The 19,122-nt window shown below is 39.1% G+C and overlaps 1 protein-coding gene across 2 annotated transcripts in view; it reads left to right on the top strand.

Moving 5' to 3' along the window:
• Positions 1–19,122, top strand: part of TLE1 (TLE family member 1, transcriptional corepressor) — a 73,268-nt gene that overhangs the window by 18,866 nt on the left and 35,280 nt on the right. Inside the window, exons 5-6 of one of the 2 annotated variants that reach the window (XM_058824173.1) lie at positions 2,497–2,559; positions 3,369–3,473. In XM_058824173.1, the coding sequence (XP_058680156.1) occupies positions 2,497–2,559; positions 3,369–3,473 (168 nt within the window). The remainder of the gene's footprint in view (positions 1–2,496; positions 2,560–3,368; positions 3,474–19,122) is intronic. The other variant, XM_058824172.1, reaches the window with a different exon arrangement.

A 19,122-nucleotide genomic window follows, 5' to 3' on the forward strand; every position in this document is an offset into this window, starting at 1 on the left:
TGACACTGTTGGGCGTGATAATACTTTAACAGAAGATTGGTGTGGAAAGTGGGAAAGTTGATTATGCCTTAATTTTTAGAAAATAAATTAAATATCTAACTGACCTTCACTGGATGGCAATTATAACCTGATGCACATGATACTGCATTTTTGTCTTACTGTTTGATGTCATGTATGATATGTTATTACAGTGTAGGTCAGATGTTTGGGATTCAGAGCAGAAAAATCCAATAATATGGACAACTTGCATGTGTTACAGACTCTACTAAAAATAGGATTGCATTTTTTCCCCTTATAGCAGCAATAAGAACATTGACCTTAGAATAGGGTAAATGTATAGGCCATTTGTGTGGCCCATACAGGCCAAATAACTTTGCAGTAGACACCAAGTGAGTTTCTTTACTTTATTCCTTCTCTATCCTCTCTTGTCACCTGCTGTGATTCATACTTGTTCCTGGCTGAAAAACAAAATTATTCCCATTGGTCTAGGGCAATTAAGTCTTGGATCCTAAACATCTTAGCTAAACATCAGCCAAACAGATTGCTATGCAACAGACTACCTTTCCACAGCTGATGTACCCTGCTTTCTGGAGAGATATACTAGGTATGTGGAAAAATGCCCATTAGTACATGCGTTCGGTTTTTTTTTTCCTTTAACATAGAAATACCAACAGATTTGGTAATAGTTAAGTCTGATGACCAGTAATAGATAAGCTGGTAACTTCCAAGTGTTGACTTTGCTATTATGTGTGTAGTATGAGTACTAAAGGCTAAATATGGAATTATAGATGTTTTGTGGTTGTGGCCCAGACAGAACTCTGTGAAATGATCGCTGTTTCTGTTGAGAATAGAGATATGTTCACCTTCTTGCAGGGGGCAGAGATTTCCTGTAAAGCAACTGTCACTTCATTGCCCTTAGTTAAGGGAAACCTTTTAATCCTAGGAAGAAGCCATCCCGGAACTTCTTTGGAAGCTTCTGCAAAACTGTATAGTTTTGGCTGTGTCAAATATCAGGCTTTGGTCAGGTGGAGTGCTTCATGTCAAGAGAGATGAAGTGTTTTACAGGTCTAGATGCCATCATGTATTTTCCCTGTGTCTGTCAGAGGTTTGGAAGGAGGTGTTAAAGTTGCTAATTATGCTTAGATCCCAAATCACCTGTCTCCTGAGACATAAAGCTAGAGGGTTGATTTTGTATTCCAATTAGGATGTGACTGATGTATGAAGATCAACATACCACAGCATCTTCTTGAAAAACCTCAGAATTATGGAAAGGTTCAGGAAAAGGCTTGGCAGAGAGTTAACAGTTTTAGTCTGACTTAAGTGAGTTTATCTTTGCTCAGCTTTAATACATGAGATTTCATAGAAGGCCTAATGATTCATAGTAGTGACTGCTTGTTTCTTCTGTCTTGAAACATTTAAAAAAAACCCCAACTAACCAAGAAATGTCTTTATGGATTGATTATATGACAGGGATGGACAGGAGCTTTTCAGTGTCTCTTACATGAGTTGTGTTCTTGTCTAGGTGCTGATTTTGGTTTTGTGCAACTGTGCTACAGTGACTGAAATTGCTGTTTTTAAGGAAAACTGAGGGAATTGTACAGGTAGCTTGAGGGTTAATTATAATAGTAGCTCTGAATTGTGGGCAGATGTATGGGTCTGAAAGGCTGTAAACACAGATAACACTGAGTAATGAGAGAAAAGGATCCTTTTACCCCACCAGGAATCCAGGGTTTAGGTTGACATGACAAAATGGGACATAGAGAAGTACAAGATATATGAGGTTGTTGAAAAGTGGGACTCAAATTCTTTGTCCTGCTGTAATCTCTGTTGATTTCCCTGAAGGACTGTTCTGTTCTTTTCTGGTTCCTAACCTTGTTCTCCTGCTTTTCAATGTTTCACAAATATGCTGTTCATAAGATCACATTTTCTGATCTATTTCTTTTTTCCTTGTTTGCATTATTTTAATTCTCTTTCAATATGGATTTTAGAAGACTGCACTTTTTGTCTCCATTCTTACTCACTTCTGTTTTAGTATTTCTTTTGTATTCCCAATGGTGCATTTCTGTCTTTTTACCTTCTAATAGGCAGATAAAATTGATCAGGAAAGAAGCATTTTTCTTCTACTCCTGCTGCCTTCATATTATGCTGCTTGATAATTTGAGTAATAATAAATCTACCTTTTAAAAGGCTTTATCTTGGAGTTAATGGGTTTCAAAAATCCTCTGCTTAATAATGAAGTATATACAAGGACCAGATTTGTGCCTAAATGTGTGTACAGATTAGGTGCTTTAGACATGGCAGATGTCCTAGAGTAGCTAACAAAATCTCTTTCCATGTCTGGGCTTGTATGTTAAGTATTTATATTTGCAGTAGTGTGAAAAATGGATAGTATTTTGTTACTTTCTTCACTGTCTGAACTTAATATAATCCTGTATAATAGTTAATATGTCAAACCCCTAAAATGCAGTTTTTAATCAAAATACTTTTACTCTGTAGACAGAAATTGCGAAGAGATTGAATACAATTTGTGCACAAGTCATCCCATTTTTGTCTCAGGAAGTAAGTAAAACTGTTCAGCTGTTAAAGTGTGATTATGTTGTTTTTCTGTTTGCAAATTAGCTAGTTTTAAGATGTTAATTTTATCACAATACACAAGTGTAAGGAACATCTGTTATAGCTGAAGTGTGCAAACCCCCTGCTAATTTGATCTAACAAATCTGAGTTCAAACTAGTGACAACGGCTCAGCCTCATTCAGTGCCTGAGGAGAGTGGGAGTCTGTAAAATAGCAGCAATACAAGAAAATGCTTTTGTTTCTAATCATGGTGATTGTTTATTAGATATTCAGTTGTCAAGTGTAGGTCTAGTGAAATAAGAATGCTTATGTTCTCTACATAATTTATATCAAAGGTGAGTGTTTAGCTCCTATGCAAAACACTATTTAAGTTTTTAGACCTACATTTAGTCTGAATGACTGAGATTTTAGCATGTTGTGGGAAGCTTTTCCTTGTTTAAAATTTCAGTTGGTTTTGCTATGTAGGCACAGAGTCCATAAATGTTAAAATTGAAACTAATGTACAGTTGACCTTGTCCTGTTGGCTCAATTAAAAATGATTATTCATCTGCCAGACAACAAATAATGAAGGGACTTGGGGGAAGAGATAAGCTGGCTGCCTTCAGGTCTCTTCTTTCCTTTTGAGCAGGTGAAAAATAGGGTATTGTTACCTTTTACTTGCATGAGATGTCTTGCAATGGGTACTGTGGGCTTCTGCAGACAAACTGGTTATTCAAGTATTTGTGATCCTGGTTTGATACGGTGTGGTAATACCTTAACACAAATTCCTCCTTATACCCCTTCTTCTTTCAACAGCATCAGCAGCAAGTGGCCCAAGCTGTAGAACGTGCCAAACAAGTGACCATGGCTGAATTGAATGCCATCATCGGGGTACGTGGCCTTCCAGGTCTACCTCCTACAGTGTGTATAACTTGCTTTCATATCTTACTGCTTTGCTATTTTTTTAAAACAAACTTAATGTTTTGATTTCTGACATTGTTTTTATGCCCAGTGTTGATGAAGTGTTTTTGCTTCACACAGATTTTAGCAGAGATAAAGGTAGTAATTTACTTTGTCAGAACATAATTTTGGCCAGCGGTGCTGCATGTAACAAAACTTTTCCTGCAAGAAATAGAGTTTTAGGAGAGTTGCTTGTTTATTTATGGGTATTGTATGTCAGTTGAGCTAGATACTTTTTCCTCATGCTTTTTGTGACACTTGAGTTCTTGGAGCTTATACAACTATTCATTCTTCTTTCTTTCCCTTTCTTGTGAATCTTTCATGAATTTTAAATTAGCAAGCTACTGAATAGAAACTTCACTTCCTTTTGAAGTAGTATTAATTGTCTGACACAGTGTTCTAATAGCCTTTCACCAAGAATGTGCTTTTAAATATGCTAAAAAAGTTAATACTACTTGCTTGTGACTGGTTGTCAATCACAAGTCATTTGCTTTGTATTAATGAACTTTTTGAACCATACATTCCTTCCACTGTATGAGTTCATTTCCCCTGCCACTAAGTCTGGAATATTTCTCATGTTTTCTGCCCTTCCGACTAAGTGAAAGAAGTAGCCGAAACAAGAACCTGTCCTTTCTGATTTTATTCATATGTGAGTGCCTTGAGCGGATTCAAATTACTCATTTATCAATTTATGTTAATTGCTTGTGAGAAGATGCCCTGCTGGTCTTTATAGTTACCTCAGACACTTTGTAATGATAATTAGACATGCTGCTGTACGGATTAACAGTGCCATAGTCCAATGACGTCTACAGACAATGGAACCAGTTAATCCATCTGTGCTTAAAATTACATCCCAACTGGAGATGGAAAAAAAAAAATAGGAGAGAGGGAGGATTAAAAGAATGAGCCTCAGCTTGAAAATGCTCCTTTCATCAGTTTCTCAATTGCAGATCTGCAGTCGGTTTGCCTGTGGTAAGCTATTGGCAGTCAATTAGGTGAAATAAACTGGGAGGGTGACCTTCATTTCCTTTTAATAGCTTTTCCTCCCTGAAATGGGGAGCTTCAGTGGATTTTCAGCTTAAATTTTATTCAAGCTGCTTTATTACACTTGACAGATTAGCTTTGCATAAACATACCCCCCCTTCAAATCTGTGCTGTTTTTCCTTCGTATCAAATTTTGACTGTTACTTAGTTGATTTGCTAATCACATCTTAGAAACCCACACAATTACATCTGTATTTGTCAGAATCTCCTCTATGCTTTGCTGGTGTAATGAATTAGTTTATGAATACCTGATTTCATCTTTGAAATATGCCACATGTACATTTGTGGTATTTGATTAGCAAAGATTAGAGAACTGTTCTTTCTTACATTTTTTAAAACAAATAGCTTCTTAAGGATGAAAATGGAATGGAAAACTCTTCATTATGAAATAGTTTTAAAGAAGAGTTTATGCAGTAAAAGGAAACATATTAAAACATACTTTTCAAGATTCTTTCTTGCCTTAAAATAGTGCTACTTAGACAAACCAAATTTTGCTATCTCAGGCATGTCAACTGCTTTTTTTAATGTCTGCACCAAAGTCTTAAAAGCCATAGGATCTACAAGTACCACATGCAATTAAGAACTTTAGGGGTTTTGGGGAGCAGGGAGGGAAGCTCTTTGGAAGCAGAAATAATAGGCTCTAACATTTTGGTTTTATAATCATCTAAGATTTACCTGAAGAAATACTGTTCCTGTGTCTTCTGAAAGACTCCTGAATGATGCCATACAAATCCAAAACTGCGAGTGAGGAAATTAACATGCTGGGCACAAAACTTGTTTGACCACGGAGGTGCATGCATTTCCATAATGCCAAAATTAGATGTATGTCCCAGTGATCTTTTACAGTCTTATTAATCAATAGTTACCTTGTGCTCCACAATAAGTTTCATGCTCTGACATATGCTTGGTTTTGTTTGAAAGGGACGGTGTATGTCCTGGAAAATCTGAATAGCATAAAATCAGGCTGACAATTCAGTGGACCTTTGCTCCCCCTCACTGAGCACTGAGGGTGTCAAGCCCTTTCCCCAGAGGGGAGGACACATCAGAGGCCTGTCTGTTCCTACAAGCGGCAGCTGCACCGAGGGTGAGCACGGCACAGTTTGACAGCAGCTGTCAGTATTGTCCAGGGGCCCGACTTAGCGTAAAGAACAATGGAAGGGCCATGCTGCTGAAGTGCAGTGTCTTTCAAGATAAGAAAAGATATAGTAATTTAACGGTTTAGACACCTATTATGGGCATGAAAGATCATCAAACTTCTTTTCAGGGTGCAAATAGGCTGGACCAGTCTGTAACTGTAGAAGATGCAATTGGTGTCACACTACCTAAAATACATGCATATGATAATTCTTGAGGATAGGAGGGAAGTTTATTTTGCTAGCTGGTACTAACTTGCTTGGTTTCTCTTTACTAAATAAAATTCTGCATTTCTGCTAGGATTTGCCTTTTTTCCCCCTCTTCCTTTATGTCCTTAAGGGCCATTGTTTCCTGACACCAGATGATTCAAGAGTTTCCCAGTTGGCTTTTTTCAGTTAGAGAAGTTCATGTTAGTCCTGTGCAATGTATGAAATCTGGAAGGAAAAAAAGGCTTTTAAATTACTGGAAAAGTATTTTGAAATACAAAATTATTTTGAACTACATTTATTTTATACTTTTTATTTCCAGTTGAAAGGAGGGAAGCCTATTAGAGGACAGACTATGAGAATAGAGACTTACAGTCTCACAGGACCAGGATTTTTCAGAGAATTTTACTACAAAATCAAAAGCTAGGCTTTGGAGTAGGTGTATATTAAGCACGTACGAAACAGAATGAATAAATTGACACATTTTTTTAAAGAAAGTAATATAGTTGGACTCAGTGAGCTTGCAAGCAGTGCTAATCCTCTGTGTTGATTAAAAATTCTTACTTCAGGAAAAAAACCCTGGATGATGTTTGGTTATTAACAGTCATACTCTTGGCCTTACACTCATCCTACATGTTCTTGAAGGCTTTTACTGTCAGCCATGGGTTAGCAGTGTGGCTAAACAATCTCCTTTCAATTTTTTTCAAAGATAGCACCATTTAATATTTATTATATTAGAGTAGAATGAAGTAGCAATTTTGCTAGATAAATAATGAACAAAGCAGAAACCCTAACTAAAAGGATAAGTGCCCCCATTAACTCCTTGGCCTTGCTGCAGCTGCCAGTGGCGTCCACTTCTGTAGTTAAGGAAGACTGTAGATCATGGTATGAAAGAATTAGGTAGACTATTATGGTGTAACTTGAAGGCTTGTTTTGGCTTTTTTGTGGATGGTTTGGGTTTTCTTGTGTTTTGTTTCAGTGTCTGCTTGGTTTTTGTGGGGTTGTTTTTGTGAGATATGTCTAGAAAATAACAGGTTCATGTTAGGGAGTATAAGTGATTTAATAAGTTAAATTGGTGTGTCTAGGTGTGAACAAATTGAAGGTTAGATTTACTTTCCAATCAATAAACTAGTTTTATGAGTCGAATATGAAAATATCTGAATGAGAAATACAAGCAGCAAACAGGAAACTTTCTTCAGCACAGTATTTTTGATGCACGATTTCAGCATACCACTGAGAAGCCAGGTATGTCTTATTTTTCCTGTTGAGGTGTGTTGCTAATGATTTAGTGAAATATAGTATCATTTGGGCTGACAGTTCTCCTGAGACAGATTGAGTTGTTGGCCTCTGAGAGGCCTCTCCGCTGTTGCATGAGGTGATTGGCTAAAGGATTAGCAAGATGTGGGATTATTTTTTCTCTCTTGGCTGTGGTTGCCAGCTATCTCTGGGATTGTAGTGTGTGAAGCTTAAGAGGATGAGGTTAACCTCTTGAGGGTTTATTCTTATGAGTGTGTAGTTAATCCTTAGAAAGCCTATAAATAACTAGGCTGTATGTTTCATTATAAAATAGAAATACAGACTAGAGCAGAAATGAATGTAGAATTTAGTGCAAGGGAAGAGCTAAGCAGCTGTAGCATTACTTTAGATCCTTCTCAGGCATGATCTGCATTATGTGCTGAGGGAGGGGAAATTGCCTAGTTCTTTTAAATTAAATAAAATGAGATCTAGTGAGCACAAGACACTCTCCTCACTTTTAACATAAACTGCATAACCGCAAGTCTAAATTACTCAACTCTGGCAATAGGAGCTCTATTGTGTAGCAATATCCTGGGTTATTCTTCATATTTGAGAACACACAGAAACTCCAATTTAATCCTAGAATTCATGGTACTTTTAGTAACTACCCAACTTAGTTAACCAGTTTAAAGTAGAAAGCACAGGAGGAAGATACCTGTCAGCATGATGCTGAGTGTTCTCAAAATACCAGTCCCCAAACAATGGTCAGATTTTTACTGTTGGTGCCACTAAGATTGGAGGAAAAATATGGAAGTGGTACTGGTATGTATTGGTAGCTTTTCCTACTCAAAAGAAAAAATCTGGTAGAAGGTGTGTAAAATATGAAAGAATGGTATTAATCAAACTTGGTTTCCTCTTGATGCCTCACCCCCACACACCCACTCTCTGTGGACTGATGGGAAATGAAGAATCTTGGAGCAGCAATATAGAGGAAGGTAGTATCTAAACAAGACAATTTTCTGCAGAAGAAGATATTCTCAGTCGTTCTGGAGAGAGCAAAATTGCATCCAAAAGTCAAATGGAATGGAGTTGCAGGCCAGACCTCCCTTGTCTTGTAAGGCTTCATGTGGGTTGGATGGAAAAAGCTTCACCTTGGTTCTTGCCCAAAAAGAAAAACAAAAGAACTTCAGGTGGCTCTCATAAGATCTAGTATCTAAACTGCAAGTCAAAGGTGAGACCAAGTATGCAGTTGCAAATTTGTGGAGCCTAAGAGCTTTCAGGAAAAGAGTGAAAGTGTGACAGTTGAACAAAAATATTGTTAACTAAATAAAACCTGAGGATATGCAGCTGCAAATGAGAATGCCGAGAGAGGGCAGATTCTTATAACATAGTGGATACCAAATGTGAGTTGGTGCCACTTGCTGGATTCCTTCCTATTGAGTGGGTGTTGTGTACACTTTGAATGCTGTAGATCTCTAAACTGGTCTGTTTCTCAGCAGAGGTGGAGTAATTTTGGTGGTAAAATGTGTGTGTGATGATAGTGAAAAAAAGTCTAATTGGAACATGTGGTTTCAGGAAGGGTTAGATAGAAGGATTTGATATTGGAGAGTTGATTGATTCATTTTGTGTACTTGGCTCCAAATTATTCTGTTTAGACTGGTTTAGAAAGAATGGCTTTGGTGACATATAAGGCACAGAAGTTGGATGCAAATGCTGGAATAGTGCAGTTGAAAGAAAGAATTTGCAGAATGTGGTTGGAGCAGTACGCGTATATATTCATATATTAAATTGGCATGGAGGGCAAGTTATTTAATCCTAGAGGAAAGTATTACTTCCTCTAGAAAGTGATTTAACTCACCTCTCTTGATTCAAGTGTATAAGCAGAATAGCTTACGTGCTTTGAAAATAGTGTTAAAGTGGGTAATATTCATAAAAATGAAGCTTTTAAGTAAAAGGAGACAAAATGAAGAGATGCACATAATTTTTCTCTCTTAAAAATGTCTTCTTTGCTTTCATACTGAGATATGTGGGGGAATTGGAGTAGATAGAGTCTGTGGGCTGAGATAAAATATGATGTAACCTTCAGTACTTGTCTGGAAAGTGGTTGGAAATGTGGTGTGTTGGGAGGAGGAAGGAGTTGGGTGGGAGAGCTGAACTCTGGTTGGTGCAGACAAAAGAAGAATTCAGCTTGGACTGTGTATGAGGAGAAATGAAATGTGAAGAAGTTAGTTGAGTAAGGACAAAGGGTGGTTCTGTTCATGGAGCTGTCCCTCCCAGCGTGAGTAGGAGTAGAGAAAGTTGTTGGGACTTAGTATGTTGAACAGTGTAGAGCTGCAGGTTGACCTGCTTTGCAGTAGAAGTGGTGCAAAGAATGAAACATACAGATTTTGAGAAGAAAACACTGGTAAACTGAGGTGAACTAATTGCCGCTGTGTGGATGGGAGTGAAGTGGACTGTGCAGGCAAAATACACCTCTGACTAGGTGTCAGTGTCAACAGTGGGGTCACTTGAGAGTAGGAAGGTGCAGACAAAGGTGCAGGTGGAGGAAGAATAGGGGGACACAAGTACTGTTCATATTAAACATTGGAATTGTACAAGAAAATAGCAACCTGCTTGCTGTGTTTTTCATGGAAGAAGAGCAAGACAGACTTGAGATAGGGGCTGTGGGAGTACTAGACAAGAAGCTTGCTTTCCTTATTCTTGATTACAGAGAGGCTAGCATAGGCAGTTGGGACAACTTCAGGAGATAGTAAAGGCATGACAAAGATATGATTTTTCCACAGTAACTCTTCAATATGCATAAGAGTTTGTTTCAATTGCAGAATTTGTGCTGTCTAGTAACTGCCTTGTTTTGGAATTTTTCAGAGTACTTGCTGAACTACCAAGGTCATTATCTTGTATAACAGTTAATTGCCTGAAATTAATACTCAACTGCCTGAAACAGTATCTCATACTATTTATAAAGGTGCTGGCTAACTGGCTTTTCAGACTGAGTACTTACAAGCAGCAGTAGTTAGTAAATAAAAGCAAGAATTAGCAAAAGTGCTTAAATGCCTGTTCAGAAGTAATTGTTTGGTGTGTCAAAGTTGTTGTGGAATGTAGAGAAAACATACAAGTTTCTGATCTTGGCTTGGAACACTAAATAAAGTGCTGCTTTTCTTATGACTGTCATATTTTTAATTTGTTATTGTCTCTGAAATGTTTTTGTAGTTAGTAGTAGGTGGGACAAAAGGATAGTGAGTATAATTTCAAATCCTCTATTTACCTTGTGGATTTTAATTTACAAAAAGCCTTGCTACTTAATAATTTCTGTCATGTTCAGGAAGAGTTAAATTTCTGGAGACTAAAAGTGCCTGAAAGGAAAATAAATACTTTTTAAGATAATCATACGTCAGTAATAAAACCCTCTAGAGCAATATCTGTAAGTCATTTCCAAATTGGTGCGTGCTTGAACTAGTTGTTTTTGGCAACTGTGCAGTAGGAGCATGCTTTTGAAGTGTTGTTGGATGGTGCTGGTATGCTAACAGTAGCTAAAAAGGCAAATACTAGATTTGAGGTTAGAAGGTGAGTAATAGCAGGAATTTATGATTGCCGCAGAAATGAAATGTGCTGGCAGTTTCTGCAGAGCAGAAGCAGTGGTGCTGACAGCTTCATTCTAGAGACTTCAGGCTTGCATCTGAGCCTTCAGAGAAGGCAACATGTACTTGTCTAAAATTAAAGAAGAGCTTTGTTCTTGAACTGACTTACACTGACAGTGATAGAGGAACATGAATGTTTTCAGAAAACTAGCCTTTGTCTTGTCTGGACCAGGAGATTTTAAGGTCATCTTCTGCCACTTTTAGACTGTGGTTCTGAATTTATTACTTTCTCTTAGAGTCTGGGAAGTCCTTTGATGGAGACATGTTTTCCCAAGCAAGGATCATTTTTTCTGTGGTGACTCTGACTCTCCCTTCCTGTCCTGTGGCATCTGTTTTTTACAAAGGCTTGTCTGGCTCTTCCATTGTGGCAGTCCTTCTCTCCTGGTTGCCTTCGGCTTTGCTGTTTATCCCTTATTTATTCAGAATTTAGCCTAAGAAATGAAAAAAAAACAATAACAAGATTTTATCTAAATTAAAAACAAGGTAAATAACATAATTAATACAAGGACCCTTAAAAACATGGTCTTATGATTCAGTTCTGTTTGGTTTTTTGAGGTTTCTTTTGCTATGAAGTAATTGAGACAGGTATTAATCTTAAATGAGCTCTGCAATACACATTTTTTCATATGTTCAAACACACCGAAGAGCTACATTTTTACATAGAAGCATAAACACTCAATATGTATGTAACATACGCAGAACAGTACATGTAATATATAATAAAAGTTGTATGTAGCAATATATTAGTGATACATTGAGATGTAAAATATTGCGTGTATGTCATACAAAGTATGGTGTGTTTGTACATACATAAAAGGTTAGACGAGCAAAAGGCCTTCTTTGGTTTGTGGGCTGCTTGTTGTATTGCTCTACTCATGCTTCAGTGGGTCAGCACTGCACTGGTACAATCTACAGTTTTAGGTTGACTTGCATTGCCTAAAAGCACAGGGGAAGAAAGAAAACCCTTTTCTGTCAGCAAAAGCCTTTGTGTGGGTGCAGCCATGGTAGGGGAGTGTTAATGCACCTTGGGGAGATGTCACTGGGCTGGAAGAATTCCATCTGCTGGCCATGCCCTGCATCCTTGCTGCAGGGCTCTCCCTGTGTGCCGTGGGATGATGCACAGGGGCTGCCCAGCCTGGAGAGGCTGCTAGTGCAGACCTGCTCCGGTGAAAACGCCAGTCCTGCTGGCAGTGCTGTACGATTATTCCCTCTGTGATAATGGGAAATCCTGACATTTAAGAATTATCACTAAAAATTTGTTAAATACTTCATTGCTGGTCACTTTAGTGGAAAAACAGCCGATGGGCTTATTCAGTGGGTGTGGTGGAGAATCATTTGGGTGAGGCCACCCACACCTGTCATTTACTGTTTACAAAAGTGATCTGAAGTGTATTATCTCTTATCTTTCTAATTCTGGTGCCTGGGCTTGCCCTCGAAGATGCCAGGAGAAAAGGCAGTGAAACCTAGCTGTTTACAGTAAGACAGGAAGGCCCAGAGATGATAAGAGTTGCGGCTCAGGTTTGTACAAAGGGAAAGATAAGAATCATTTCTCCCTTGCAATATATAGTGGAAATGTGGAAAAGAATCAATGATAAATAAATTACCCTTGAATACTAATTTTAAAATGCTTTTTGAATTACATTGGGAAGCACTGAGGACCTGTTTCTTAGTTCTGTAGGTGTAAAACTAGCTACATTATTAAAATTTAAGAGTGGGATCCTGTGATTCAGCAAAAGTACTGGTATGTACTGGTACTAGCCATGTAATTAAGAGCAGCCCAAGCCTTTCTGGTATTGGAAGAATTTTATTCTCTTCATGTTGAAAAAATTCAAAATTTCTCATAAAAGTAGAAAATATTTCAAAATGCAAGCCAAAGAATACATATATTCAGAATCAAAGAATGGGTAAGGTTGGAAGGGACCACAAGGGGACATCTGGTCCAGCCTCCCTACTCAAGCCATGTCATTGCTAGAGCACATGGCACAGTACTGTGTCCAGATGGTTCTTGAATAGCTCCCTTGAGGGAGACTCCAAAACCTTTCTTGGCAATCTGTGCCAGTGCTCAGTCACCTGCACAGTAAAGAAGTTCTTCCTTGTGTTCAAGTGGAGCCTCCTGTGCATCAGTTTGTGCCCATTGCCTTTTGTCCTATTGCTCAGCACCCCTGAGCAAAGCCTGGATCCATCCACTGACACCCTCCCGTGAGATACTGCCAGACACTGATAAGCACCCATCCGTCATTCTTCTTGAGGCCTCTCTCAGCCTTTCCTCATATGGGAAGTGTTCCATTTCCCTAATCACCTTAATAACTTCACCTGCTGAACGCTTCACCAGGGCTGAATAGAGGGGCTGGATTACTTCCCTTGTCCTGCTGCCACTGCTCTTCCCAATGCACCCCAGGACACCATGGCCCTTCCTGGCCACCAGGACACACTGCTGGCTCATGGACAGCTTGCTGTCCACCAGGAACCCCAGGCCCTTCTCCTCAGAGCTGCTTCCTAGCAGATCAGCTCCCAGCCTGTGCCGATGCCTGGGGTTATTCCTCCCCTGTGCAGAACCCTGTATTTGCACTTGGTGAGTTTCAGAAGATTCCTCTCTGCCCGTGTCTCCACCCTTCTGAGGCCCTTCTGAAAGACTGCCCTCTGGGGTATGGCCACTGCTCCAGCTCTGTGTCATCAGTGACACATTTGCTGAGGAGGCATCTGTCCCTTTGCCTGAGTCACTGATAAGCAAGTTAAACAATAGTGGAGTCATTTTGAACCTTGGGGTACATGCTTCCAGTCAGGCTTCATGTTGTTTGGAAGTCGATTCATGGACTACTTTGAGCATTTTGCTGGACCTTCTGCATCTTTTTTATTTTAATAGTTAAAGTGACACAAGAGCTTACTGTACTTACAGTAGAGCACTGAAATACAGCTTCTCTGTCTTATTTTTTACCTTAGAACTGAAATTATTTGTGGGAAAAGGGCTGTTTGGTGAATGTATGTGCAAACTGCCTTTATCCCTGTATAGCATCATTTTCTGTTTTATGAAAGGCAATTTATGCAACCCTTTACTGCTTAAAAATGTTGTTGTGGAATTTATACTTATTAGTGTGGTTTGCATTGTCTGAACAAGTGAAAACAGGAAATAGGAAAAATTTTGAAGAGCTTTCTGTTCAGAAATTTAAGACTTGAGTTAACTTACATCTTCTTTCTGACTTGGATATTTGCTTTCTGACATAAATTCTCTTCCCACTAAAGTTGTGGGTGTCATTTGGTTTTTTTGTGGGAGAGGAAAATCAGTGTGAAGACCCCAAGACACTAACTTGTACATTTCCTTTGATAAAGCATGAAAAATGAACAGGATTTCACCCATGAGACAGATGGGCCTTTAAGTAATCGTGCCACTGACACACAAATTCTATATGTGTGAAACATACGGTTTTGACTAGCTTTTGCCCATGTTGTCCTTTTATGGACTTAAATTTCTGTAGTACCATGACATTTCATGTGGTTTATAAATGGAAGAGACTTACTGAAGACTCTATTCTTTGTTTCTGAAGGGACATTCTCTTCCCACATTAGGCACTGTGGCTTGTACACATAAGGATAGTTCTCAAACAACTTCTGCTAACCCACATTCTTGTTTCATTAGCTAGACATGCAGTGGTGGGCACTTTAGAGTTTGTTTACTGTTGTAGAGTGTGGCTTTCTTCCTGTCAGAATAAAGGATTTAGAAGACAAGGAAGCAAGGAAACCAGATTGACCAAAATAAACAAATATTTCAAAGGAAGTATTTAGAAAATTAAGAAATTATAGTAGTAGGTGACTCACTTTAATAAAACTTGTTTAAACAGGGAGACAACAGTAAGCAGTGAGAATTGGCACATGGTCTAGTGGCAGGCCTGTCACTAGCAGGGGGCTACAAAGTTGATTAAGGAACTGAACCATCTCACTTAAGAAGAAAGGCTTACAAACTTGGGCCTGTTCAGCCTTGGGAAGAGATGATTGAGATTACTGTGATGTCCTTATCATAGTCGATCCGTATCTGGAGAGAGGGTGTCAGTGGATGGATCCAGGCTCTGCTCGGTGGTGCTGAGCAATAGCACAAGAGACCACTGTCACAAACTGATGCCATGGAAGTTCAATTTGTATATGAGGAAGAACTTTTTTACTTTGTGGGTGACGTGGTGCTGAAACAGATTGTCCAGAGAGGTTTTGGAGTCTCCCTCACTGGAGATCTACATGGGCTACATGGACACAATCCTGTGCCACGTGTTCTGGGATGACCTGGCTTGAGTAGGGAGGCTGGACCAGATGTCCCCCTGTGGTCCCTTGAAGCCTCAGGTGTTCTGTGATTCTGCAGTCTGCAAATCATAAAATTGGTAAAGTTGGAAGAGACCACTGGAAGTCATCTGACCTACTTGCCCCTGCTCAAACAGGACCACTGAGGACAAGTTATGCAGGACCATGTCCATACAGCTTTTGAGTTCAAAAATGGAAACCCCAAAGCTCCCTGGGTAGCCTGTGCAAGGGCTCAGTCAAAAATGAGTGTGTTCTAATGTTCAAGAAGAGCCTCCCATGTGTTAGTCTGTGCCCATTGCCTCTTGCCTTTCGTCAGGCCATCATTGGTGATAGGCTATTAATGTAAGGGACTGGGGAATGTCCTATGAGGAGGGGCTGAGGGACCTGGGACTATTTATATTGTTGGATGCTCTCTATTTTGTTCATATCTCATGTAAGGAGAAACTCAGAACAGGACATGGTAATCCAGCTGTAGTTTCCACAGTGAAAAGTAGAGATGGATCCTCTCTCTAGACCTGCTGCAATACTTTGTCTGATGCAGCCCAAGACTCACCTGCTTTTCCACAAGGGAACATTGCTGCTGACTCCTGCACAATTTGGTATGGAAGGACCTTTTCTGCAAAGCTGCTTTCTAGCTGTGTGGATCCCAACATAAATGAATTTATGGTATTGTTCCTCCTGGTGTAGGATATTGTACTTGCCCTTGTTGAATGTTGTGAGATTCCTGTGAGTCCATTTTTCCAGCCGGTTGAGTTGTCTGTGAATGTGATCTCAGTTGTCTGGTGTATCAGCAGCTCTTCACAGTTGTGTACAGTCAGCAAAAGAAAGCAAACTCAGACCTTAGTTTTGTAAATTGCTGCAGTGGTACTGAAGATTAGGGCTGAAATAGGTCAGAAGGAAGTGTCTTGTGGGGACTATTAACACACTTTATTGGTGATATTATCAAGGAAAAATAAACATGTAGAAGCATCCTGAAGGAAACATGACAGCTGCTGCCAAAGCAAAATTGGGAAATGGAGCAGTAAGCAATGCATATTTGGTGTTTCATAAATAAATCTGTTTACCTATGATAGAAAGGTTTGGATTGGAAGAAACGTTGAAAGATCAAACCAAAACCCTTTGCCATGGGGACAGGAACACCTTTCACAAGACAGGTTGCTCAAAATACCATCCAAACTTGACTATAAGCACTTCCAGGGATGGGGCATCCAGTGGCTCACCACCCACCACATAAAAGTTTTGTCATTGTGTCCAATGTAAGCTTACCACCTTTCAGTGTAAAGCCACAGCCTCTTGTTCTGTAGCTACAGGCTCTGGAAAAAAGTCTCTTTCCATTTTCTTATAGACACACTTTGTATCTAAAGATCTCAGTAAGGTGTTCCTGGAGCCTTCAGGCTGAACAAGCCCAACTTTGTGATTTTCCTTAGGAAAGCGTTCCAGCTCCCTCAGATCATTTTTGTGGGCCTTCTTTGAACCTGCTGTAGCCCGTTAATGTTTTTCTTGCACTATTGACCCCAGAGCAGGGCATGGTACTCCAGTAAGCATCTCATGATGTAGAGGGAAGAAAAGGAACAGAACCACTTCCTTTGACCTGCTGGCCAAATCCTTTTGATGCAGCCCAGGATACAGTTTGGTTTCTGGGCTGTAGATGCAGTAATCCAATGATTTGTCTTCCAACCCCCCCCCAGTCCTTTTCAGCAGGGCCATTCCCAAGCCCTTCATCCCCCCCGTCTAGAAATTGTCACAGGTCAGTGCCAGACATTGCATTTGGCCTTGTGGAACCTCTTGAGAACCATATAAGATGGTCCCACTTCTTGGACCTGTCAAAGTCCATCTTGATGTCACCCCTTCCCTTAAGTGAATCAATTGCACTGCATGGCTTGGTGTCATCTGCAAACTTGCAGAAGGCACAGTTTTTTCAGTCCCATTTCCTGTGTCATTGATGAAGGTATTGAGTAGTGTTGGTCACATTTTGGGCTCCTGAGGGACTCAGCTCATTCCTGTTTTCCACAGAGGTGTGAAGCCATTGACTCTTTGGGTTAAGTTTCATTGACTCTTCAGATGCAGTTCCTCATCCATGTAATAATCCATCCCTCAATGCAATATTTCTTTGAGTGGCAAGAATTTTGTGAGGGGCCGTATCAAAGACATGGCAGAAGCCTTAAGTAGGTGATGTCTTTTACTCTTCCCATGTCCACTTTTGTAGAAGAATGTGAATATATTCTTCCAAGTGCTTGTTTGTTGTCCTGAAGCATGTTCTTCCCTATAGCTGAAATACTCTTTAGAAAGTACTTACAGAAATTTAAATGTAAGTATTAATTAACAGCTTAGAGTGTCTGTTGAGTTTCCTCCTGCCAAATTTGACTGTTCATACAGTGGATTGTACATACACAGCTTTTGGCTTTTTTTAGGATGAGGGAAAAATGGGATGTGAAAGGAGCATAGTCTTGAGTTACTTCCTTTTTTGAAAGGTTATATTTGAAATATTTGTTTTAAGAATATTTCTAAACAGTGATGGAAAAGGTTATTCCTTGATCAGCTACCTGTATGTGCTCAGACAGTGTCCCTCTTGTGTTTAGTGGTTGCAGATATTTGATGCAGGCACTCATTTCCTTAAGAAATTCAAGGAAGCGAATGAAAGACTGGAAGATGTTCCTTTGGAAAGGAAGTGAATGTGATAATGAAACTGAACACAGTAATGTTTTCCAGATACTTTTTCAGAACACCTCTATGGAACTTGGAGGCAACTGTTGATAGTATTGCTGATGCTAGTGCTGATAAGATTTTGGAAACGTTTTTCTGTGTTTGTTTTTCAAATGTTTATTTAGAAAAAGCCCAAGAGAAGACAGCTCTTGTAGTCTGGGACAAAGCATAACCTTTTTTCCACCGTTCATTTGCAGTAACATCTGAATTTTTAATTCAGTGCTTTTCAAGAGATACAGAAGAGTACATCATACATCTGTTTAAGAACAGAAGAATGCTCTAAGTACTTAATGATAAGGATTAAAAACCTTATATTTAAGTGAAAAAGGTGTCAAAGTAAAATCAGGTGTTTGAGACCTCACCAGAGCTGCTTTAAGGTGAGGAGTAGGATTGTAAGAGCTTGTTCTCTGTCTTTATGAGCAAGGAGCCTATAGGAGACCTATCTCTGTTTAATTATAGGAGCTCTGTTTCACAAAGACATACTAACTCTGTCTTTGGAAGTCTTTGTCGGAGATTGAAAATCTAATTCCACATTTTAAGTCTTGATTAAAGATCTCTTCATAGCTGGACTTCGCCTAAAATGTGGGAGATAAAAAGCTGTACTACCTTTAAAATTGTTAGGAGGTGCTTGCTCAGGCACAGTAATGCTGTTTTTTATATGCCGAGTTTCGATCTTTACGGTTTAGTTATGGAGACACTGGGAAATAAAAAACTGAGGCAATAGAACCTACATCTAAACAGTACAGTAACGTGAGTTTGTAATTCCTTTTCTCCCTTTGCAAATATGAAGAACTTCTAGGTTTGTAACAAAATGGTGGGTGAACTACAGATATTTTTAAAATCACTGCTGTGGCTAATTATCTTAAGTGCAGTCACTTAAGTATGCATCATTGCACTCTTCTCTACCTTCCCACTTTCCTCTGAAAGTGGACACAGCCTTTGCTCTGCAAGTAATGATAATAATTGGTACTAAGACAGACCTGTTACTCATCCTTTTTTGAGCACATTTCTTATGGCAGATGTCTAGTTTTTAATTAACTGCTAATGAACATGCCTAGTAGACCATGATACTGCTGCCAGCCTACTCCGTTTTATATCTCACTGCTGCTAAGCTCTTAAAAGGTTACAGAGCAGGCATTAGTGTCTTTGAAGTGATGGGAAAGTGATTATATGCATAACATAATTATTTGTAGGATCTACTATGGCAAATATTTAGTTGTTAAATGCATCTGGTGAACATTGCTGTTATCCCTCTCCCTATTCTTTATTTTTTTCCTTTGTGTGCAGCACATATTCCTTTTATCCCTTCTACAAAGATAATACAATGTAGTTTTAAAAATTAAGGTTTTTTTAAATAAAAATAAT

The sequence above is a fragment of the Ammospiza caudacuta genome, chromosome Z (assembly GCF_027887145.1).
Source record: "Ammospiza caudacuta isolate bAmmCau1 chromosome Z, bAmmCau1.pri, whole genome shotgun sequence".
Taxonomy (NCBI): Eukaryota; Metazoa; Chordata; class Aves; order Passeriformes; family Passerellidae; genus Ammospiza; species Ammospiza caudacuta.